The sequence below is a fragment of the Ovis canadensis genome, chromosome 15 (assembly GCF_042477335.2).
Source record: "Ovis canadensis isolate MfBH-ARS-UI-01 breed Bighorn chromosome 15, ARS-UI_OviCan_v2, whole genome shotgun sequence".
Lineage (NCBI taxonomy): Eukaryota > Metazoa > Chordata > Mammalia > Artiodactyla > Bovidae > Ovis > Ovis canadensis.
The window spans coordinates 32513545-32539303 of record NC_091259.1 but is presented as its reverse complement, the minus strand read 5'-3'; the positions used below and the strand labels follow the sequence as shown (position 1 = coordinate 32539303).

The 25759-nt window shown below is 52.2% G+C and overlaps 1 protein-coding gene across 3 annotated transcripts in view; it reads right to left on the bottom strand.

Moving 5' to 3' along the window:
* Positions 1 to 25759, bottom strand: part of ZBTB16 (zinc finger and BTB domain containing 16) — a 199518-nt gene that overhangs the window by 85442 nt on the left and 88317 nt on the right. For all 3 annotated transcript variants that reach the window (XM_069555064.1, XM_069555066.1, XM_069555067.1), the window contains exon 3: positions 16814 to 16911. In XM_069555064.1, coding sequence (XP_069411165.1) covers positions 16814 to 16911 — 98 coding nt within the window. The remainder of the gene's footprint in view (positions 1 to 16813; positions 16912 to 25759) is intronic.

Here is a 25759-nt window from a genome sequence, read left to right as displayed (position 1 = left end):
ACTGGCTTGCCTTTGGTGTTTCTGAAACCTTAATTGTGGCTCAGGCTGTGGATCTAAAGAAGCTTGCAGGTTTCAGAGTCTTTCCTCCTTACCCCCTGCACCATAATTGAGGTGTTACATTACAACCGCCGCACTGACATTTCCAGGCTCAAAATTCAGGAGCCTTAAGACTCCACACTTTTCCAAACGGAAATATGGCTTGTCATACTTAATGCCCATTCTTAGTGTGAACCATCACCCTCCATCCCAGCCAAGAAAAAAAAGAGACACAAAAACAGCTCTCTCCTTTTGCGGCTGACCTCATGCAAAAGGCCCAAGCAGGGTAACTGTGTCCCATGCTAACTCATGAAAATGCACCTGACAACTGAAGCGGCAGCGAGCTGCCGCTCAAAAACTGGAGGGTTCGTCGGGCTTGTCTGGTGTCGTTGGAGGACCTGAGAATTTGGTGAGTCCAGAATATAGGCTGTGGGCAGCTCTTCTGCAGGCACCGTTGAGACAGTGACTTCCGAAATTGCAGGGGGAATTTTTGCAAGCTTACAGCCTGTGCCACGCGAGCTAGGGGCTGGGAGAAGCGGGCAGCCTAGAAAGGAACTGCAAGCGATTTTTGCCTCCAGGGTTAAGACCAGGGATGTGGGAGGCAGGCAGGCCTGCATTTATGGCCCCACGCTGCCTCTCCCTCAGTGACTGATCCTGGGCAAGTAAATTCAGTTTCCTCATCCATAAAGTGGACATAATAACAGAGACTGTCCCAGGGATCTTGTGGGGATCACAGGAGATGACGAATAAAGCGTCTGGCATAGGAACGGGCACCTGTTGGGTCTCAGGAAATGTCAGTCACCATTGTAACCATCACTTTCGGCCTTCCCCCTTCTGCCATGGACACCCTCGAAGACAGGTGTTTGGTCTTTGCCTCTTCAGCCTTGCACAACCACAGAAAAGGAACGTGGCACTAAAATAGCTAACCATAGGCAGCTGTGTGGCCTTGGAGTCCTCAGACAAGAGGGAGGGAGTCCCTGTGGTCCACAGTGGCTGATGGAGGCTGTCCCAAAGCTGAAGCTTGGAGGGACGACTTCTCAGGCCCCTCCCAGCTAAACAGGCCACAGCCGGGTCCCAGGCCTGCAGGCTCACCTGGACAAGGCTATTCCACACTCCTGGCCCACTCCCTCCTTTCCTTCTCTCCCTCGTAGGCGAGGGACTCGAGGTACCTCCATAAACTTTCTGCTCTTCAGAAGGCAGAGGCGGAATGCCTCATTAACTTTCCTAGCTAATTTTACAATTTAACCAAACAACACATTCCTGCCTCGATGCAGCCAGCCTCTGACTGGGACAAATTTATAACTGTGAGATGGAGGAAGAAGACAGTCCAGGCCAGAGAGTGAAGGCAGTGTCCTGAAAACTGAAGTGCGAGATGGAAAAGAGAAGAAAATGGATGGGCCACATACTTAAAAAAAAAAAAAAAATAGCTCTACGTTTGTTCGCAGAGCAGAATTCTAGGCTACGCCAGGTTGAGAAGGGAGGGAAGAAAGCCACACGGGTCATACAGCTTCAGAAAGATGGAGAGCTCCATAACAATGACCCTGCCTGTCCCCCTGGAAGGCGGGGGCTACATCTGGAAGCAGAGCTACACGCTGTCCTCTGAGGGGCATGACTCAATGCAGGTGGACAGTGGGCCAGAGGCTGGGCAGGGCCACCCAGAAGACAAGGTCGGCTTGGCAAGGCCCCAGGCCCCCTGCCAAAGGGTGCTGACAAGTCCTCCCCAAGCCACTTAGTCCAGACCTGCAGGTGGCAGGTTCAGGCTGCAACCTCCTGATTACAACTCTGGCCGGGGATGCGGCACCAGGGAGCGTATAGCTTATCTAAGAAAGTTTTTACCATAAAGAATTCTCTGGGACAGAGAAGACAACATTTATGTAGGCCCACACCTTGCCCACCCAAGACAGACAGATCCCAGTTGAGACAGAGGGCACAATGCCAGCCTCGTCACCTGTGGTCAGGCATGTTCTCAGCGCACACGTCAGCAAACAAGATGCTGGCCTGTGAGGTTCCCTGACCCTTGTCCGCTGTCTCCAGGCTCCCAATGCTTGCCCTCATTCCTCTCCCACCTGTATCCCAGAGCATCTGACTCTGGACCCCAAATCTCAATCCACGTACACCCAGCCATCAGGGGCCAGGTGTGCAGGACGGCTCCTAACAGGCCTTCACAAAATAACCACGCCATCAGGGCAGGGACGTTCACGCAGAAATCCCCAGTGAGCAGCAGCCTCTCAGAAGAGTGCGTCTCCGGGCCTCTCTCTCTCCTGGGCTCATCTTAATGAAGAAATAAAATGAGGACGATTCCAGCAAATCAAAAGTTTCAGGGAGTTCTCTCCTTACCTGGAGTTACCTTGTTACTGACGACTGTGGCCTCTGCATAATTACTCCAGCAAAATGCTCATTGCAACCGCCAATGAGCTCCTAGCACTCAATTAGCTTGTAATAGTCAGTGAGAGTCACCAAGCTCTAATCTGACTACCCCAGAAGACTTCTTATCCCAACTACCTAATGAAAAGTTTAGAACTTCGTGTTGTTGTTTTTTTTTTTCCTCCTTTCCCTGGCAAGCAAAAGAATTCCAATCAAAATAGGAGGGAGGAGGGAGGATTGTGTTAAAGGCCAGGCAGAAGTCTAGAAGATATGTCTCTGTCAGGATGAATGAGGAGAGGGCCCCAGGGAAGAAGCACCGACCTTCACCTTCAAGAGGCACATAGGCAGGGGTCTGGGAAGGAGGCTGGGGCCTGGGGGCCTTAGCCTAAGGCATTCCTCTCCCTTCCCCTGTCCCCTCCAGGGCTCCGAGTCCGTCCTCCACCTCAGAGGTGCAGCCCTCTATGGTATGTGTTCTCAGCCTGTGCTTTGTGGAGCCTGGACACTCATGATGTATTCTGGGGGTCATCTAGTCTTGCATGAGAAACACAGAACACTCCGGATCTGTGTCCAATCTGAAAGCCCACGTTCACACGTGTGCTTATTCCGTGGACACCGTGCAACAGAGAGGCTGCGTGAAGTGCCAGCTCTTCGTTTTTAACGCAGTCATTCTCAGCCTGCAGCCCCAGGTGGGCCTCAACATCCTTAGAACTCTTGAGGATTCTCCAGTGTGAGAAGCTGGGCTTTAAAGTCTCTTCAAGACTGCTATGAAGAGAAGAGGGAGACAGGACAGGAGGAGGAGGAGGAAGACACCTACCCGGCTGGCTGCTGCTCACGGAAGCTCTTGCTCCCTCTTGTCCAGAGACACAGATCCACTGCCCACCTCGTGGCGCCATGTGGACACTCCAGCAGGAGACAGTCCATCAAAATCTCAGGAACCTCCTCCCTCATCACCCTGGTCCTCGGGACCTCCCCCTTTTGTAAACTGCCACACTCACTCTTTCCTGTTTTCGGGCATGGGGGCACACCCAGCCTTGCTGGGGTCTCACATTACCCTCTCCGCCAGACCAACGGCCCCTGGCAGGTGAGGGCCCTGACTGCAGCCCTTCTGTATGCGCTGCCGGGCACTACATCGATGGGCCCTCCCTGGCCATCAGCTAACTGATGAACTCATTCACGGACGATTTCCACCCACCCCACCCATCCCCCCTGCAAAGAGAGCCACTTCTAGTGACCCAGAATAGTCATTGAGGCTTCTCTGCTGCCCCAAGCTTCACCATCTGGTTCCCATTTGGTTGATGCTTTGGTCCCCAGAGAAGGCTCCAGCATCCCCAGCGCGTGCCTGGGGAAGATGAGGTTGCTGGAGAACAGACAGAAGGAGCCTCACGCCAAGTGGTCCAGCTCCACTGGACAGAATCTGAAAGACCAGGGAGGCCTGCAGCGAGTCTCACTCCCAAGATGGAAAGTCTGAGGAGCCCCGAGTCGTCACAGCTCCCACGTGTAGGGATGGCCAGCTGCCCCCTTTACTCTTGATTCAGCATCACAGAGCAGAGGGCCTCCACTCAGCAGCAGAGCACCCTGCTGGGTTTCCCTGCAAGGGAGACTACCGGCAACAGTTCTCTGGACCTGCCACTCCTCTCTGCGTGAGAAAGCGATGGGAAGAAGGAACGGGCAAAGGACACCGCCAAGCTCTCACCCGGGTGGGAAGACCACATCCTCACCCACAGACCCCCTAGCAAGGCTCCAAGAACCACCCTGTCCGCTGCCCTGCAGGGGGATATCCACAGATGAACACAAGAGACTCGAGACTCGGGAAGAGCAGGAAGAGGCTCATGAGCTGCACCCCCGCTCCCGGTGGCCCAGGGGCAAGGCCCCCAAGCAAGAGCCGGTGACCCCCTCCCACCCCTAGGACCCCTGGGGACAGGACCTTACTGGCTCTTCCTATCTCGGCCCCCCAATCACTGAGACCCTGGTTATTTTTATAAACAGGAAAGCAAGCCCTTGGGCCAGCACCGCAGTGAGGTGTGGGGGTATGGAGGGCAGAAAGCCCTGGCAAGGAATCTAGCTTCACCACTCCTGGCTGTGTGACCTTCCACGAGGCACTCCAGCTCTTTAAGGACACTCTAATGTCCTCACCTGTAAAACAGCATCAGAATAACTACCCTCCAAGGTCAGTGTTAGACAAGCGAGTTCGGACATGCAGAACGCCAAGCACCAGGTCTGGAACACAGGAGGCATCCAATACATGTTCTGGAGGGATTTTTCTCTCCTCCCCTCCACCCAGCGGTGCATCCGGAGCCATTCATTTATTCTACAGGATTTCCTGAGGGTCTGCTGGGTGTCCGGCTGTGGAGAGGCCGTGGAGCATGCCCCGGATAAGGGCCTGCCTCCGCTCCTGTCTCCCCGTCCAGACGGCTGACCCTCAGGGCTGGCAGGATGCAGGGCAGCGCTTTGGGGGTGTGCCCTGCCTCGCCACACGCACATGTCCACTCACCCACTAGTTCATTCAACAAGCAACTGAGGTATACCCACCTTGCAGGTCGCTCTGCTAGGTAGTATGGGAGACATGGAAATAAATCACGTGTTCTGAAGAAGCTCAAGAGTCTGGTAGGTGAAAAAGGACAAGCAAATAAATAGCGATGACACAGACAGGTGCCATAAGGGGACAGATGAAAGGCCATGAGCAATCAGATCGGGGTGCGGTGGGGTGGGCGGCCTCACGTCCTGCCCAGACCGACGCAGCCTGTGGCTAAGCCGGCTGACTTTAAAAAGAGAAGAGGAAAAAGATCACTGGTCCACTGGCACTGTTCCTCGCTCGGGAAGCAGGCAGGATCTATTTTAAAACGGCTAGAGGCAGGTTAGCGCCTTTTCTGGCAATTCCCAAAATTCGTGCTTCCTCAAGCTGACTGGATAGCAGGACGGAACCAATCCTGTCAAAATCCTACAGATCTTAAAAAAAGAGAAATCATCTAGCTGTCCCAGCCAGGATGATAAAAGGGCCCTGCCATTCAAAGGGAGGGTCAGCGTGGGGAGGAAGGTGGGGCTGGGGTGGGGGGCAGGGAGAAAAAAGTAGGGGATTGAGAAAAAAGGGGAACGGCCCCCAAATATGGATCAGGGCAACCGGCAAAGGAAATGTATGCATTGTAGTGGCTTTACTACCTAATTAATTCAGTAATTTCAAAAACAATTTTATTTATGTTCCATTTACCACATCAAAAGTTAAAAAAAAAAAAAACATACTGATGCTAAAATAATACCTCAAGGCGTCTATTTTTAATCAGTTAAAAAAAATAGGGAGGGTGAAAAAAAAAAAAAGGCAGTCCTGGGTTTCTATACAATCTCTCCCGGGCAGACCACCAACCCTCAGAGAGAGAGAGGGAGCGAACACAGCCAAGCCCTCTCTGAGAGCCTTCCTGGCTGCCGAACACCGAGCTTGTCAAAAAAAACAAATCCATAATGGCCCGAGGCTCCTCTCCAATCTATTTTCTGCTCAGCTGGTTTTAAATGAAGTTATTATGAGTCATTAAAACACCCGCAAGCCAGTGGAAGTCAGCCAATTACAATTTTAAATTTAGCCTGTTCTCTGCCCCGTTCTCTTGTTTTCTTCCTTTGCCCACAGAATACTGCTGCTGTTATTTCTTCCCTCCCTTCCTCTGCCCAAAGTGGAAGAGACAGTTATGAAAATGCAAGAGTACTGCATGGAACGCAGAACCATTCACAGGAAACCCAAGTTATTAAATTAAAACATGTAAAAACTTCTGCCCCCTCCAAAGTCAACCCGTCAGCCCAAAGTACCACCTCAGCCCACTGGATTCCTCGGAAACTCTAGACTCCATCCTAGAGATCACGGGGCTATTTTTTAAATGAAAAGCTTCTTGAGAACCTACCGCATAGCACAAGGAACTCTGTTTGCTCTGCAGTGGCCTAAATGGGAAGGAAATCCAAAAAAAAAGAGTGGACATATGTATGGAGGGGCCCCCAACCTCTGGGATCGAAGGCTTGATGATCTGAGGTGGAGCTGATGTAATAACAGGAATAAAGTTCACAATAAATGTAACACACCTGAATCATCCTGAAACCATCCCCCTCACCTCCAATGGTGGAAAAATTGTCTTCCACAAAATGGGTTGCTGAAACCAAAAAGGTTGAAGGCTGCTGGATACATATGGCTGCACAGCAACAGCGTAACACTGTAACGCAACTGTACTCCAATACGATTTTTGTAAATGAAAAGGTTCTTGCGTGGGATCCCTGTTGAGAAACATTTCCATTCATCACACCAAACCAACATGTCCACGGTAGAATCCAAGAGAGGGAAACATACCATCCATATCTAAGCATTAATAACAAACAACGAAGTCGAAATTCAAAGGTAACACAGGCTTTGCAATCAGGCATGAATGTCGAGGGAAGTCACTAGATATGATGAGCTCATTTAGTTTTTAAATCTGCAAGGTAATGGTCTGTGCGGAGCCATTAGAGCAAAGGGACAATTTTGAGTATTTCATGTAAACGCTTCTTCTTCATCTCTTTTTCTTAGGTGTGCACACACACACACATACACATGCACACACACACAGAGCTGCCCTCACGACTGGGAACATAACTGTAGCTTTTCCACATCTTCCAAGAAGGAGTGTCCTTCCCGAAAGATGGCCCAGTCCTGCTTCTGCCCCGACCCTAATTAATGGATAAGTCTGGAAGCACAGCAGAACAGACCCCTAAACCTCTAGGTACACTGCTCATCACCTCCAGGGCCACTCACCTTCCTGGTTCCTCTCCAAGACACGCACACACATACATATACATGCACAGACCACGAAAGGACCAGTGCTTTGCTCCAGTCAGACGTGACCCAGGCAGATGGAACACCTAAGAAAGGGGCGGCTGCCACGCTCCTTCACTGAGAGTCACTGAAGCCCAGGGTGGAGGCAGGAGGCTGCCGCATGCACTGCTGGACCTGGCAGCTCTGGGTGAGACAGGACTTAGGGTCTGTCTGCAGCTCTCAACCAGGCTCACTGAGAAGAGGGCCCTGAAATGCAGAGGTGGCCACCAGGTCCACTGGGACCAACGGCAGCTTACCAAAGGCAGGAGAATCTGTCTTGCCCCTTGCAGATTGCAAACCTGAGGCCTGAAAACATGGCTGCCCCCACGTTCTGAGGGCCCCCAGCATGGATGCTAAGTTACCTCAGTCATGTCCGACTCTTTGCAACCCCACGGACTGTCGCTCGCCAGGCTCCTCTGTCCATGGGGATTCTCCAGGCAAGAACACTGGAGTGGGTTGTCATTTCTTTCTCCAGGAGATCTTTCCAACCCGGGAACTGAACCTGCATCTCTTATGTCTCCTGCACTGGCAGGCGGGCTCTTTACCACCAGCACCACCTGGGAAGCCCAGGGTCCCCAGAGCACAGCAGATGTCACCATCCTACCCTTAAACTTGAATCTCCCCACTCAGTCGCTGCAACTCTGGGGACGCCAACTGGTGGCTCCTCATGGTATGTAGAGAGGCCCCTTCTTTCTGAAGTTCAAAAAGCAGAAGCTTCAGCAACAACTCCTGCCCTCCCCGCCCCCCCCCCGCTCCCCCCCCCCCCGCTCCACTGCATGGGTCCATTCCTCAAGGGGTGGGTGGGGGGCTCTAACATTTGATATTCATCATCTTTTCTGAGAGAGGGTAGAAGCTTCACCAAACCCAGATCTGTGCCCTGAAGTACAAACTCTTTAGTAACAGGGTATTATCCCTTATTCAACAAACCCTCATCAAAAGCCTTCTGTGTGCTGGGTATTCTGCCCGGCCACAGGACGTGAGGGTAAGCACACTCCCAGGTGCCCAGTGGGCTCTGCATTCAGGGGCATGGTACAGACCTCTGGGGGCACAGTGCCAGCAAGATGCACTTTTTTAGCACCAAAGTCCAACAAGGATCTTACCAGACCTAACCCTGCTTATCCATACTCAACCACACTCAGTTCAACATAAGGAAACATCCAGGAACCTAGGAAAAGCAGGAATCAAGCCAGAAAAGCCCCACTCTGGTTCCCTAGAGGTATGGGGCAGGAACACACAAGGCTAAGGTGCCGGGAGCACTCTGGAGTCCTCCTCAGGCCTTCCAGGCCAGAGTAACAATTTATTCCACACCCCAACCACCCTCAACTTCCCAATGAAAAACCTTCGAACTCTGTGAGACAGCCAAGGCCTCCCCTGCATGGCAAGAGACCAAGTCTAATGAAGACGTAAGGAAGAAGCTAGGAGACGTAGAGGAGCACTAAGAAAGGGCTGGGCCCGACACAGATGCAAAAACAAAGAGGTGAAGTGCGGTGAAAGGAGACGGGGGAAGAAATGGAAGCGAGGAGAAGGGCAGAGCTGAAAAAGAAACACCTGCTACCGGAGAGAGCTCAGAAGGCCGCATGGAGGACAGCTGGCAGAGAGAACCGTCACGCCTTGGTCTGGGGGCAGCTGGTCTCTTGGGTACAGCCCTGGACACTGGGACCCAGGACAGACCGGGAAGAGAGCAAGGCCCAAGGGCTGAGGGCGAAGAGGGCAGCGGAGGACCACGCAGCAATCCTGGCAGGGTGCACACCCAGGAAGGTGAAAAGAACCCCAGAAGTAAGAACATGGCATCGCCTTTGGGTGGATTCCTCACCAACATCCTCCCCTGCCACCCCACAGCCAGCCAGCCCCAGACAAAAACAAGGGCCAGCAAGGCAGCCCAGAAGGTGGCAGGGTGGCGGGAGCAAGGGAGGGGGAAGGACAGAACAGGAGAACAGACAGACAGACAGACAGAGATGTCCCAGCATCCATCTCTCGAGGGCCATCATTTCCTGATACGCACGTCATTATCTCGACAGAATCAGATGGCACGGAAGGGAGTGTGTGTTGCGGGCTGGGGTGGGAGGGGGGGGCCGGTAGAAACCACCCTATTTTGGGATAGAAAAATCAGAGAGAGAGATACACACACACGCAGTGAAACAGAGAGAGAAAAAGAAGGTTATTACATAATTTCCACTTTCTTCCCTCCACCCTTAAAGTAATGTTCTATCTGACAGGCTCCTCTCCGAGGGGGGGAAAATGACAAATCCAATCCCAAATTCAACAGCCTGTGTTCTGTTCGGAGAGCACACAGTGTACTGTACAGCCCATAAAACTCCAAACAGCCTCCAGACACTGCCGCAATCGTCCTCCATCAAAACACTTTGTCTTGCATACAAAAATAAGATACAGCGCTGAACGGAATACAAAATCAACCCATTACAGTACAGGGAGGCTGCTACTTAGCAACGAGGGGGCTCTAAAGCCTCGATGCTCTACAGGAAGCAAAATCTGTCGAGCCTGTTGGGCAAATGATAAACATTAGCGGTATTAAAAAACACAAAAGCCATGTAAATGGATAGACATAATGTGGAAACGAATTTATAGAATAAATTGGGACGGGGGGACTCGAGCATAGGGGGAGAGGCTGGGCTCCAGAGGGGTAGATGCATGCGCTTCCCAAACCCCTGCTAAGGCACCATATGGAGGGAGAGACGTGTGTGTGTTGGGGGGGTGCTATGTGAACCCCTTTTTTCACACAGGGACTGCAGGTGAAGGGGCAGGACGGAAGTGGTGAAAACACTGTTTAATACAATGACCTGCCATGAACTTTCTGAACTTTCTCTGTTCAGCTGGCCCAACATAACACCTGAGGGACCCAGGCACACACCTCCAGCAGCATTACGGTGGGGAGATGGGGGGGCTTTATCTACCCCGGGGCCACCATCGCACCCAATGCCACCTCAGGACCTGCCATTTGCTATAAACAAGATCCCTGGCAAAAAGAAAAGAAAAAAAAAAAGAAAACAAAACCAAAAACACCCCATCTGGGCTGGAAAAATCAGTATATTTCATCAGGTAAAGGGGAAAAATACCCTGGCTGTGAATCAGCAGTGGGGTTTCGGATCCCAGCCAAAACAGGAGCTAAAAGGCAAAACCATATTCTTCTGGTCTCCGTTTAGGCTCGAGGCAGAAAGGGAGAAGGGGCGGGGGTGGGGGGCAGCAAGGGGCAGGGAGGAGGAGGGGGGGAAGAAATGTATTTTTCATCAGCCAGTGTATAATTTATAAACAGCATTAAACAGTTTTTGTTTTCTTTTTCCTCTCTCCCGTGTATGGGCTTGGACGGCAGTCAAGCCTGCATTAATTTCTGCTTTGGGTACAGTGTGTTCTTGGAGGCACATCTGCAAGTGATCATAAACTCTCTGGAATGCTGGCAGAACATCCAGACCTGCCGGCAGGCCAGTGACGACACCACTCTGGGAAAAAGTTCGGGAAGCAGGCCAGATTCAGAGCAGGGAGGGAGAGAGGGGAGCGTGCTGGAGACAGAGCCGGGGATAGTGGCTTCTCCTCGTCCCTGCACCCCCTAGACCAAAGGGAAGGTGAAGGCGGTCTCTGAGCCACTCACACCCCAGCTTAACCCTCGATCGAGCCCACCTCTGCAGATCCAGGACCTGGGAAGTCTCTTCTTGGTTATCTCCTGCTTCTACCCCAATGGCAGAAAGCCAAGAGCAGAAGGGAGCGAGCAGAGAGGGAGCAAATGGACCCTCGGTTCAGAGCCGCCCAGACAACCCTGTTCTCGTGTTCCTAGCAGATGGGTAATCTGGGAGGAAAGAAGAGAAAGACAGGAGAGAGAATGCAAGGTCAGGAGAAGCTGCAGGCCCCAAGCAGCCATCTTTGCATCCTAAGATGCTTCTCTATCATCAGTGTGGGACCAGTTCATAAGCTCCACCTCACAGTCACATCTCCTTTGCCCCCTCCCCACATTCTGTCTTTGCAAAGAAGGACCCAAACGTTAGTGGTTCCCAAAAGATAAAAAAAAGAAAAAGGAGGCCAAGTACACAATCCACAGATCTTTGACATCTCGTAAAAGTTTGTGACTTCCATCCCATCAGGACAGGGAAAAGCAAGAGAGGAAACAATTGTGTTTCTGACCCCAACCCCACCTGCCCTTTTCCCTGCCAGCCAGTGACCCGGCCCCGGATGATACGCCCGGCCACACCACGCTGCTGCTGCAACCAGAAAAATCTGTTGGCCAAAGACCATGCTCTTTCCTGGTGCTTCTAACTATGGGGAAGAATCTGCTTTTGGGGGTGGTCCTCGACATGGCTCACACAGCCCGGAGAAGGGCAAGGACGAGGGAGCATGCAGACAGGACTCCCAAAGGAAGGCTGCGTGCCCCCAACCAGGGCAAGAGGCACAGACCACACCACACTCCAGCCATGCCTCAGGCGCACCACCTCCCCTAAGAGTCTTATGAACCCTATACTCCAGTCTAGAGTACATTAAAAAGACCAACAGTCCTTTCCATTCCAGAGGAATAAAAGTGTCCCTGCCTTATCCAATCTTCCAATGGTTTCTGAGTGCCCTAGGTAAAGTACAACTCACTTTGCAACTCGAGGCCCCTGCAATCTTGCCTCTCCGCCACCCCATGCCCAGCCTGTACTCCCCAGCTACACTGAGCATCACCCCAGGAGGCACGGGCTGCCCACCTCAGGTCATCTCAGAAACCCATTCTACCACCTTCTCCAGGAGCCCCATTCCTCTTCTGAATTCCTCCTAGAACTCTGTCTTAGCGATCTGCACATATCACCTTCTTTTACCGTAACTTCACAGTATCAGACATCCTTCCTACTAGACATAAGCACCCAGAGGGCAGGGGTGCTGCCTGTTCTCCAGGGTTAAGTACACAGAGCCCGAAGCATCTGCTGGCTCCAAAAATGAATGACACTCCCAGAATAGAAGCAGGCCACAGAAATATGCAAGCCTCTAAACAGTATGCGGCCAAGGCAAAAAATAGGGGCAAGCAGCGATGGGTGTGCTGTTATAATCCACCAGGACATTAGGCCAAGCTGGGGGAAACCTAATGGGAAACCTTACCCCAGCACATCACAGGATCAACTCGAGTCATCGCCCGAGTCTGTGGTTTCTGCACGGACATCCCAGAGCGAGGACGTTCTCTTAAGAGAGAACAGGAATGGCAAGGACACAGCGGGTCACAGAGGCCCCCACAAGGGAAGGGGCAGCAAAGGACTGGGTGGGAGATTTCAGAGAGATCTGGGCGCACACAGGGGCTGGGACCCTTCCCCTGTTCCCTGCACCTGAGATTCACATTCCACAAGGAGCAGCTTTGCAAAGCACTCCAGTGGTTGCTCTTCTCACCCCAAATCTCCTTCTCAGAGCTCAAACCCTCCTGATCTCCAAACCACCTCTGAGAACGCGGGGTCTTGCCAGATCAATCTCATTACTGAGTGAGTTAGGTTATTGTTTGTTAATCTAAACTTATTGTTATCATCAGGTATAACTCACAAACACTTGGTTAGTTAACGCATTCAAATCGAAATCAAAACTTCAATTAAACTGAACATTCACTACCACCATTTAGGATCTTAAAAAAGAAAAAAGAAAGAGACAGAGAGAGAGAGAGAAAGAATTGTCTCTAAGAAGGGCCTCCTACAGGGCAAACTTCTAATTAAACAAATTGTCAATTTCAACACAATGCAAACTGATTTAGGAGTATAAATTTGGTATTCCAGTCACTGAAAATAAGACCTCATGGTGTCGATCTCACACAGGCTGATTTCCTCGGGTAGGGAAACGCAGAGGAGAGGAGGAAGATAATTCGAGAAAGAGGAACGCTGGGGAGGAAGGGTGAGCCAGAGCGCTTTATCTTTTCAGAAATAATATCTCCGCAGAATTCAATGAGGCCTGTTCTCAAGCACTGGAGAAACTCCTTCTTGCCTCCTCCTTCACCCCACCCCTACCAGATGAGAAAAAAAAAAAATTAATCGTGTATGATGACAAACTTGGCTCAGCACTCACTGTACACACTGTACCCACAAGGCTGGCGCCCAGCCAGGCCTGGCCCAGCGCCAGAACTACAATAACAAACACGGGCCACGCTCGCCAAGAGGGGGTGGGGCGGCGCACGCAGAGCCTGCAAGGCAGTGAGCCTGTGCAGCTCCGAGGAGGAGAGGCAGTGAGGATGAGCCTTTTCGGGGCAAAGATGGCCTTCAGGGGAAGTCAGGAGTTCCCTGACCTCGACCCAGAGCCCAGACCCCCTTTTCCCACGCCTGCCCCCGTTTGAAAACATGGTCCCCAGGGCAACTCTAGTTCTGCGCCTCTCGGCGCTGCTGCTGCAGCCCCTGGTGAGCTCCTCTAAGGCGGGGGTAGCCCCCCAGATGCTCAGGGGCCATCCTGGCTGTCTGCTCCCTGCACGGAGCCTTCAGTACAGAGCGGCAAGAAAATCTCACGTCATCTAATTGAACGTCTCCTCGAAGACCGCACATACTTCTGTTATCGCGGAACAGGAGGGAGGAATTGGAATGAGGAAAGTACAATTTCTGCTACTGGAATCTGGGAGAAGGCCTGGCATCCCGACACGGCCAGGTCCCTCTAGAGGCCTCAGGGCCTTCACTGTTTAAAGAGGGGGGACGAACAATTCGAGATCTAGCCTCACGAAGCCCTTGTCACTGTTTTCTTCTCAAGCCATCCTGACACGAGGGTGAGAGGTATGTGGGGCCAGAGAAAGAAAAATCAGAGTCAAAGCAAGCTCTGAGCTCTCTGTAAGGGCGAACTAAGGCCCTGCCGTGACCTCCCCCATCACCGAATCCTCTTTTTCAAGGGCAGTGGCAAGTGAATTTCAGAGGGACACATCATTTGCACAGACTCCAGGGACAGAGAGGAAACCTAGGAAAACAGGCCCCAGGGTATGCACGAGGCGGGACTGTGGGATCTTGAGCCCCCACTCAGTCATGGGGCGGTGCATTCCTCATCTTGCCCGACCTGGGGCCCCTGGACCCACCTGAATGTGTGTAAGCAGCTGCTCATCCTTCTGCCCCTCCACCCACCTACCCACACTCCTGAAGAACTGGGTTCACAACAGAGGCCTCAGCTAACTCACACGTAGCCAGTGCCCTGCAGGGAATCCTAGGGACACAGTCTGAACTCTTTCTGTTGCAGGAGAGACCCAGTGAGAGACCGGAGCTTTCTTAAGTCGCCTGGCTTCCCAGGTTGTAGTAATCCACTCAACCAGCATCTATAGACTCCAGCACTGTACCAGGTTAACGGGCTGCACATCACGGGGACGGACCCTGTCCCCAAGGAGCTTATTCCAGTCTATTAGGGGAAAACTGAGGAAAAGGGCAGTTACATTTCCTGAGAATCTATCATGTGCCGGGCAGAGTGCTAAGTATCTAATGGAGCCTTGCGTTCAGAGGTTCAGATGGTTTACATTTCTTGCCCAAGGTCACATGGTTAGGAAGAAGATGCCCAAATTCCTAATCCTGACTCCCAAGAGGGAGGAAATAAGGCAATTCCATTAATAACAATAATACAGAGAAGAAAGACTGTACCCAGAGACAGCTTCAGATAAAGAAATACGGACTTGAGAAGAAGGCTTGATCGCTTCTGGCCGGAGGTGGGGGACAGTCAAGGATGGGATCATTCTAGAGACCTTGGAAGACCTGGGAAGACTGGGGATGGGTTATTCCCTGCACAGGGATGGAATAAACAAAGCCACAGAGCTCGGTGAGCAAGCTGTGCTGGCCGGCACACCAGCACCAGAGCACACCGACCAGAACGCGAGCATGGCTAGCACGCTAGACCCAGGAAACAGTAAGAACCAAGGGAGCTTACTGGGCTGAGTTACAGCGTGCGAGGAAGCCTTATCTTCAGGCTGCATCACCCGCATGGAAGTGCCTGACAGCACGTGGGGTACAGACCAACACAGGTGCCAAGAAGCAGGGAATAAATGAAACGCAAGACTGGAGGAGGGTGGCCAACCTGTGGGCAGAGAGCACACGGGACCCCTCGCTAAACCCTGAACAACCTGCAAAGAAGCCGGAGCAGAAGATCGCAGGTGCAAATCACACCAGAAATCACAACACACCAGAAAGCACACGGGCACCCAGCTTGATGCCAAGTCCAGGAAGGCCTGGACTCAGAGGACTCCGGGCCAACGGGGGGCAGGGGGGGATGAGGATGGCGCCCTGGGGCCTGGTGTGGGGGAGGGGAGGCCCCAGGGGAAGGAGGGAAGGAACACAAAGACACAGGGGCCGGGCGGACACAGACACACCCAGCTGCCCGGCGTGGCCCAGCTCCTGGACCTGCAAGAGGGAAGAACGGGAAGGAGTTAGAGCACCTGATGCAGGGCTATGAAGGCCTGTGAGAGGGACAGCACCCCACACGTCGCAGAGGCACACGGCTGTGCAGGAAGGCAGCGCGAGCGGATGCGTATGAAGCTGCCAGCAGCAGGACCAAGGCGATGAAGACAGTGAGACAGGCCACAGACGTTCAGACCATCCTCCAGGAGCATGGCGATGGCCACGCTCCCTGACGACAGCTTCAGAACCGAGGAAGCGGGAGGGAAAGTGGAAGCAATCGACAGCTACTGAACACCAACTGCGGTTTAAGAAGGGTATGCCGCCTTCATCATACATTCTGGTACCTAACTGATAGGAGTTAGCAACAGCTTGCCCTTTACAGATACAGAAACTGGGGTTCACAAACCTGCCTGAGGTCACAGAGATGGGGATCTGGCCAACCCCAAAGTCCAGACTCATTTCACAGACACTGAACTGCCAACTGCCTGGAGGGCCCCGTGAGGGAGGCAATACGGAAAAGGACAGCAGATGCTGGGCATGGACAAGACAGGAGAGAGTAAGACCAGATGAGAAGACAGTTGGCTCGTCTCCCCTAAAACCTGACTCCAGAGCCCAAAGACAAGGAAATTAGAGGGAAAAGAGCACTGGCCCCATGGAAAGTGTGGCGGCCTCTCCCACTGAACCCAGGCAACCCCCCTGGCCTCGAGGCAGCAGCCTTGGACCTGCCGTATCCGCCCCTCCACCGAGAATGCCAGGGTACACTGCCTGCTTGCCTCTCCTCCCTTCACGCCTCGTGAGGCAGAGAAGCTTTGCCCAAACACAAGCAAAAGCACCAGCAGCCGCAGAGTCGACCCCACCAGAATTGGATTAAAATTAACTTGCAAAAGACAGCACGCTGTAACTAGCTTTGTGTTCCAACCTTTCTATATCTATTTAATTAAAGGCTCCTGTATAATGTGAACCAATAGTCAGATTCATTAGACAGCGAGAACCTAATTCCACAACTGTTCTGCTAATGAAACTGCAGTCTACTTGGGAAGGTGGATCACACAGGGCACTGGGTACCCACGATGCCCCAGGAAGCCCAGGAGGGCAGAGGATGGACCCATCCAGATGGTCATGTGGTCAGGATGGACTTCTCACTCCAGCAGCCTGGAAGGAGCATCCACGGGACGGGGCAGACCAAGGCCCACTAGCAGCAGAGACGTTCACGCTCTGGGTGGGGGAAAGGCAGGCAGGCAGGAGGTGGGCGTCTGTGCTCAGATGGGCCGGTCAGGGCATCCATGCCTACCTGAGTGAGCCAGTAAGTGCATTCTCAGTCGCAGACTGTCCAGGAACCGCTTTCCGCAGAGCTCACACCCGTACGTCTTCATCCCGCTGTGCAGTTTCCTGCAGGAAAGGAAAAGACAGGTTGCTGCCGCTCTGGTTGCATGGAAAGCAGGCCCACCCCCACTGGGGGAATTCACAGCCAGCCCTCCAGCAGGTTGACAGGAGGAGGGGAGACAGAGGGCGTGGGAGCTGGAGGTGGACCCTGACACATTCATCATCCCACAGGTGGCCGAGAGCCCCCTTTCCCGTGAATGGCTGCCAAGGCGGCATCTATACCTGGTCCTGTCCAAGGGCTGGAAGGATAGGGCATGCCCTAGTGCTTCACCCTGTGGCACAGAGACCAAGGGAAAAAGTCAGATTCAACTGTGGAGGGAGGACGGAGGAAGCCCCAGGTCAGTCAGACAGACACAACTTTCACAGTCAAACTAGCATAGGCCATTCGTACAGGCCGAGGTGCCTCTGCTTACCAGGCTCACAGCACGGCCCATGCTGCGCTGCCCTGTGAGAGCCCCCGGCTCCCCCAGGAGACCACACACCCCGGAGGGCCGCCCTGTACCTTCTCTGTCTTTCACAGCCCAGCGCCCACCCAGTGACGGGCACAGAGCAGGCTCTGAATAAGCGTTCTTAGTGAACCGAGGCCTTCAGGGACATCAGATGCTCCTCTTAGAGTATCCAGGGGTTCTTAGACCTGCAGTCACTCTCCAACACAAAAAACCTCCCCAAAGGCCCAGCTTTTGACGTGCTTTCCCTCTGCTTCCCACCAGAGGTTGAACCCAGATGGAAAGAAAGGCTTGAAGAAGCCAGATAACATCATTCTATAAAAGGAAGGTGGGAGCCTTCGGTGCTGGTTTTCCAAAGTACTTTGACGCACGTTATCTCATTTTACTGTCCCTGCCACGTGAGGTGGGCCAGCCACCCACAATCACCCCAGCACCCCAGAAGACAGGGGCCCTGGTAACCACTGTTCACAGGTCCAACCTGCAATCCTGGTCCTTGCCCACCGGACCCCACCGCTCAGGCAGGAGCCAGCAATAGAGCTGATGAGGGGCAGGGAGGCGGGTGGCTAGCGGGGAAGGTCTAGAGAGTCGGCTGTGGGCTGGCATGAGGGCCGTTTGGCCCGGAACTCTGCCTTTCCTCCACCCACACTCCTGTTCTCAGGCCTCTCTGTGCCTCCGCCGGATACAGGATCCACCCCCGCCTTGCCCGCCGCCTCCCCAGGGGCCTCAGCCCCAAGGAACCGGGCAGGTACTGCAGCCAGAGGTAGGAGCCGAGGGCGGTGGGGCGGCAGGCAGGCACTCTTAGGGGAACTGCCCATCACAGCTGGGACACAGATGTGTTAGGCCCACAGTCAAAGGTTGGAGGGCTGCTGGTACAAGATACTAGATAAACGCAGGTGGGGAAGGGGAGGATCATACATTCCAGTCAGCGGTGCCCAGATCATGACACTCAGGCCAGCCACCCACTGCCAGCACCTTCCAAGTCCCACGAGAGCCCAGAGTACGTCACCACCCTGAGGGCCCCAGGGTGAGTATGAGCCCAGGCTGGTGGCTTGAAGACTGTATCTGGGGTCCAGTGTGCCCAGCTTCTGTCGGCCATCGCACTCAGGCCCCTTAGCAGAACTCTTTCTCAATCACAGTTGTGTTTGCTTGCCTTCCCTTTACCCGCGTGCCAAAGACAACACATGATTTCTCAATCGCAAGTACACACACACCCTCATCTGTGACACGGCCGTGCACCCCACCCCCATGTTATCTGATTCGTGGCTGAGGCCGATCCATCCCAATTGAGAAATAGTAACAGTACAGAACATTTCCACCGAACATTCTCAACTCTAAATATATTTCACAATGCTGGGCACTGGGACATGTCTTAATAGCATTCTGGGCAAAGCGGGTTTTAAAATATGCACCCAGGCGTAGGCGTGCGTGCGTGTGTATGTGTGTGTGTGTGTGTGTGTGTGTGCGCACCCATGCATGTGCCCACGTGGTAGCTGACTGTGCCTGTCACTTGCCCAGGCAGGACAGGGGTTTGCTTTCCCAAGAGCTGTTCTGTGAAGCAGCAAAAGCTTTGTTCACAGGTGGTCCCACAGGTGACTCTGGTGCACATGCTCACGGTCTGGTCAGCGTGGGTTCCAGTCTTATTTATCTCCACCTTTGTCTGCACTAATGCTTTCTTAGCTTCCAGGAGTGCCCACCTCTGGGGTGGCTGTCAGGAGGAAGAGGAGGACAACACCCTTTCAGGTTGGCTTTCCCAAAGGACACTGGAGTGTCTGAGAATCGGGTTTCAGCAGCCACCACCAGGAAAGCACCCCCACCCCACCCTCAGGCTTCTGTTTCTTCCTCCTGCAGGTCAAGTCTCTCACCCCAATGAACACTTTCAGGGTTACCCTGATGCCTTGTTTGGTGCCAATGGATTTGCCTGGCCACTGGTGTCAGCGGCTTTCTTGACCAACAGGAACGGCGTGGTTTGTAAGGCGATGCACTCTTGCCCTCTACTACAGGGGGAGCAGGATGAAGGGAAGGATGGCAGGGGAGCAGCCAGAAGACCTGGATCCTGGTCCTAACTTGGTCATTAACTTGCCTTACGACCTTGCCCAATCCTGCTGTCACGATCTCTCTGCATTTTTTTTTTCACCTGTAAAGTGATGGATGATGTCTAGTGAAAGTCGCTCAGTCATGTCCACTCTTCGCAACCCCAGGGACTGTAGCCCACCAGGCTCCTCTGCCCATGGAATTCTTCATGCAAGAATACCAGAGGGAGTTGCCGTTCCCTTCTCCAGGATATTTTCCCAACCCAGGGATCGAACCCAGGTCTCCCCCATTGCAGGCAGATTCTTTACCACCTGAGCCTCATAGGATCAAAATTTTATTATCCAAAAGTCTTACCCATACCCTTTTATCCAAGGGATTCCTCTGAGGGGTATTATTACCTCTCTGGTTGGGAAGATCTCCTGGAGAAGGGAATGGCAGCCCACTCCAGTATTCCTGCCTGGAGAATCCCACGGACAGAGGAATCTGGTGGGCCACAGTCCACGGGGTCACAAAGTTAGACGTGACTGAGCGAGAGGGCACATACATTCTCTCTCTGAGCCATATTCCATTTGTGTGGTGTCTCACAACACCTAGGCAGTCGGGCTAGGACAACCCAAGCAGAAAATGACACCCGTTCCCAGAAATCTATTCATTTTAAATCCTTCTAATACAGACAACCTAAGTTCCCTCCTTTACCCACTTGCAGTCTATCTTTCAGTGAAAGAAACTTCCAGAACTCATGGCCAGCCTTTCTTTGGAACCATTCTGCCGCCCTGCACTTTCTAGCCTCCAGAGACACGGGTGTCCTCTCCTGCCCAAGCCTCAGAGTAAGGAAACTGCCCTGCTCCTGACCTACTAACTCAGTGCTCCCACACAGGTGCCGAGGGTGGCGTCCAAGCGATCCCAGGTGGAGTACAAGGACCGCAGTCCTGCCTCACTGGCGGAGAGAGTAGGACAAAGCAGACGAAGTCCAGAAGAGAGAGGGAGGCACCTCACAGGCCCGCAGCTCAGCTTAGCCCAGAGCCGGTTTGCCCATCTCCTTTGTTACTGTTTAGACGCCAAGAGATGGCTGTAACGAGGCAGTGACCTCTCCTAGTTCAAAGAAAAGGGAAATGGCAGAGAAGAATCTGAGTGTATTCAAGGGTCACCAATAGATTCTAAATGGCACCATCTGTGGGAATGATCAACATGGAAACAAAGTCCCAACTGGTTTCTAGAGTAAAAGAACTAACTGTCAGAACTCAGGGTCTGTCTCTCTAGAGCAGTGGTCCCCAACATTTTTGGCACCAGAGACCTGTTTCTTGGAAGAGAGATTTTCCATGGACCACAGGGTGGGGTGGGGGGAATGGTTTGGGGATGATTCAAGTGCATTACAATTATCGTGCACTGTATGCCTATTATTGTTACATTAGCTCAGATCATCAGGCCTTAGATCCCAGAGGCTGGGGACTCCTGCTCTAGACCACAACCCCCATCACCTCTGTCCCTCACTGTGCCGCTGCAAAGTATTTGATGAAAATGGAAAGTCTGTCCACCTTTTCCTTCCTGAACCACACACACCTATATTTTCCCAGCCCGGCCATGCCTTCTCACAAGGTCAAACTGCTCGTGGCCATCTGAGGCAGGTGGCTAGCGGGGAAGGTCTAGAGAGTCGGCTGCGGGCTGGCATGAGGACCGTTTGGCCCGGAACTGAGCCTCCACTGTAACACAGGAAAGGAGGACAGCTCAGGACATCTTTGCACCTTTCTACGCCTGATGCCTTGGTTTTCACACTCTCTTCTCTGAGAAGCAAGAGCACCGGGCACGGTTTTGAGTGTAACCCAGTTCAAGACGGCCCAAGCATCTCCACACTCTAGTCGGCGGAGAGTCCATTCCCCCACAGGCTTTGGGGCCCCGTCACCCACTCTTGGGGAGCAGGCCCAGATGCTCCCCCACCCCCACTTCTGCCCCAGCACATCCACACCTGACTCATTGGGTAAATTCACCCTGAAGGTGAATCTTCAATTCGGTCCAAGAAGACAAAAAAAAAATTAACCTCTAACAGGTTTCTAGCTATTTTCTCAAGAGAGCTGAATCATTATGAGAAATCAGAGGTGAGCTAAGATGAACTTCTTAACAAGTTAACTGGAGGGAACGACACACTCCTCACTGATTCTCAACCACACAATTCTCGCCCAGTAAAACCAAGTCAGCAAGCTGCACGCTCATTCAAACCACTTTCGTGCTGTTGTGAGCCTGAACGCTCATACTCATCTGCTTTCGACTGTGACTATGGAATGGCAGAAGCCCTGTTTCGCTTTCCTTTTCTTCGTAGGGCCTAGTTTAGAAGCGACTGCTCAGTGCTGCCAAAGAAATTCCAGACAGCCTCCTCTCATCGGAACACTGCACCAAGAACAAGAGCATCATGGGCACCTCCAACCCAGAGCTGGACCTTCACTTGTGCCCCTGAGGTCCACACGTGGAAGGCCAATGGTGACATCACAGCTGCACAAAGCCTGAGCTTCAAACCAATCTTACCTCAGGATAAGGCTTCATCTCCCCACTAGACCACAAGAGGAGAGTAAGTGGGAGCAGGGAGAGACTGGTGCTACATGCTATCCTCACCCACCCAGCCTCCAAGGACAGCAGTCCATACCAGCTGCTCCCTAAGGGGCGCCCTCTGCATCTATGCCCTGCAGGGGAGGCTCAGCCCTCCTTCACCCCACACAGCCAAGGACTAAGGGGAGGATGCTAGAAGCAGGGCCAGCAGCACTGCTTGCCTGAGAGAGAGGGGTTCAAGGCCCAGCACCGTCAATATTCCATTTCTTCCCAAGCTCCTCTGCCGAAGACAAATGGCAGGGAGAACAGACCAGCAAGAGGGGAAATTCTGTTCCAGTAACCCAAGGGCTGTCCTTCTTCGCTGTCCTCCTGGGGAGGTGAAAGTGCCCGCCCTGTGACTTTGCTGGTCACACCACACCAGCATTGAAAACTAAGATCTGTCCTGAGCGTTAAGTGAGTAGGGGAACCACCGACTCACCTCTGTCTGAGAGAAGATGCAGCGGGGAAGCCAGCCTAGAAGGGCCTTTATAAGATGATGCTTTCTTTGTTCTCACCCTACACGACTCCATCCCCTGCTCCCACCAACACTCTAGCTTCAGCAGCTCTGAAGGTCCTTCCAGCTCACCCCTCTACTTGGGGTGAGCTGCCCCACATGCAGAAGTCAGCCCAATGCTTGAGCTTTTGCTTTCTGATCCCGTGACCATCAACCTGACCTACACAGTGCTTCTAGGGGTACGCAGAAGAGATGAGGACAAGACAGAAGGTTCTATGACTCAGCTCCTCATGATGGTTTCAATGATCCCTTTCTCTCAAAAGCCTGCTGCCTCCCAGGAGTCAATACTGTCTAAGGCTTTCTACTGATCATGGGAAGGCAGCCCCATGCAAACCTCCCGCTCCCCTCTTGAGCAGGACCTGTCCACTGGCCCTGAATGGCAGCCACTGGCTCTGAATGGCAGCCATGTCTCCCCACATGGGCACCCTGTGAGCTGGGTGCACCTTTGGGAGCTCTGACAAGGCTCTCAGTCTGCAAAGCAGCAAATGGCCCTTAAATCCAGTGGTAAGAGAACCTCCCCAGCCTCCCTCATCTCTCTGGGCAGAAATGGAACTGACAGAGGAAAAGAGTTTATGCACTTCCACAACGGGCTTACTCTTCTTCCCCAGACCATTAAATTCACAACGTGCCTTCTATGTCCACTTGCCTACAATTCAAATGCCAAGAGGAAGGCCAAACAGTCAACGCCATTCTGGGCTTAAACTTTAAGAAAAGATGAGTGAAAAGCGATTGGGTTACGAGGGATTTACTCCCAAAAGCAACTTCTAGGGAGACTGCGGAGTTGTTTCTGTACACAGTCCAGCCTCCTGTTCTTTCTCCGTATGCCTTTCTGTGGTGAAAGAATACTCTGAACAGAACTGTTCCACTAGTGGCCTCCATCCTAAGCCAGGGCAGGTCATCCACAGGACACCTGGGATGCTCATGGAATGTTCTCTGCTTTCTAAAGGTGACAGGGTATCTCCTCAAGGGACATCTCTCTCTCCTTTTTTGTCCATACCACGCAGCATGTAAGCATGCGAGAGCTTAGTTCCCCAGCCCACGGAGGGAAACCACCTTGGGAGTGCAAAGCCTTACCTACTGGACCACGAGGGAAGTCCCACAAGGAACATCTTCTAATGCGGTCAACAGTGAGTGATCTAGTTCAGTCACCAAGGGTCAACAGGCACATCCAGTGTCATCCTCCTTAGGTACCTTCTTGGAGTATCAAGCCCACAGTTCTGGACGAAGCCATTTGTAAGTTCTTCAAATCTACAAGCTCCTGGAGGACAGGAACCGAGACTCCACTTCTCCCTCCAATCCCTCAGCTACCAACGCAGGCGCCAGAGCAGACCCATGAGAGGCTGCAGACCCACGAGAGGCTGCAGCTCCTGAAGCAGCTGCCAAGCACCCCGAGACCAAGGGATACCCGACACTGAAAGCCAGCCCCGGAACTGCCTGGGTTCAGACAGGAGGCCTGGCACCCCCAGGGAGAAAAAGAAAGCATAGTTCTAATCTTGACTAGGGCGTGGGTCACGTTCATTTTCTCAAGGCATAAATAAGGGAAATTGTCCTTTTACCCACTTTTTTTAAACGTTGAGATTAGACAGTCATTTGACAAGCTGTGAATGCTTAGCTGGTATTACCGCAAATTATCCTTCCAGCAATAGAGTTCGTTGCTCTCTGACTAGTCAATATTAATAAACATTAGCGAATGCTTTTACAACACAATTTATTTTTTAATACAGCTCTTTATGTATGCCGTAAAGTAAATATACCAATAAAAAGCAAGGATTTCAAACAACAGATTTAAAAAAGCAACCGAGAACTAACAGAGTGCTAGTTAACACCTTCTGTGCTGCTAAACGGGGGGCAGACCGACAGCAAGCATCCCTCTGCTGGGAATCCAGGCCTATGGGCCGTGGAAGATGGAGGCCATTTGGTTGCCTCAGAGCCTTTTAAAGAGGCATGTTTTCTCAAAAGTCTAGATTAGAAGTGCGGTATTTTGACCACTAGCGGTAAAGAACCCACCTGCGAGTGCAGGAGACATAACGAGACCCGGGTTTGATTCCTCGGTCAGGAAGATCCCCTGGAGAAGGGAATGGCAACCCACCCCAGTGATTTTGCCTGGAGAATTTCATGGACCGAGGAGCCTGGTAGGCCAGAGTCCACGGAGTCACAGAGAGGTGGACATGACTGAGCAACTAACACACGTATTGACCAAAAAGCTGGACTAGGGGTGGGGGACACAGTGTCCACTCTAGCTGGTCCAGGAACCATGGGGGACACAGTGTCCACTCTAGCTCTTCCAGGAACCATCCCAACGACCTTGGTCAAATCACTTGCCCTCTCCAGGTTTCACTCTGCAGCTTTGGAACCAAGCAAGAATTGAGTTAGATGATTTTCGAGGCCTTTTCCAATCAGGTTTATGACATTAAACGGCTGTGGGGTTGACAGGGGCCTGTGCTAGCCAGACTACAATCTTCTTTGAGAAGAGGCCATACAGGTAACATCCCCTCAATCTCTGTCATTGAGCCCAGAACATAGGAGGGACTCAGGGCATCTTTGCTCAATGAACAGACAAATATGAAAGGGAATTCAAGGAGAAAAAACGTAGAGATTAAAAAACCCCACTGCCTTTTACACATGCATGGACATGCACACACGTGTGCACACACACACACACCCAGTAAGAAACAGTTGTCCCTTTAGATGGCCAACAGGCACATGAGAAGATGCTCAACATCGGTAATTATCAGAGAAATGCAAATCAAAACTACAATGAGGTATCACCTCACAAAAAGTCAGAATGATCATCATTAAAAAGTCTGCCATTACCAGATGCTGGAGAAGGTGTGGAGAAAAGGAAACTCTTCTACACTGTTAGTGGGAATGTGAACTGGTGGCAGCCACTATGGAAAACAATATTTTGTTTTCAGAAAATTTAAAACAGAATCACCATAGGAATGAGCAGTACCACTCCTGGGCATATATCCAGAGAACACTATAATTTGAAAAGATACATGCAACCCAATGTTCAAAGCAGCACTATTCCTAATAGCCAAGACATGCAAACAACCTAGATACCCAAATGCCCATCAACAGACGAATGGATAAAGAAGATATAATCCATAGATGCAGATAAAGATACACACACACACACACACAATGGAATACACACACACACACACACACAATGGAATACCACTCAGACGTAAAAAAAGAAGGAAATAATACCATTTGCAGCAACATGAATGGACCCAGGGATTATCATACTAAGTGAAAAAAGAGGAAAACAAATACCATATGA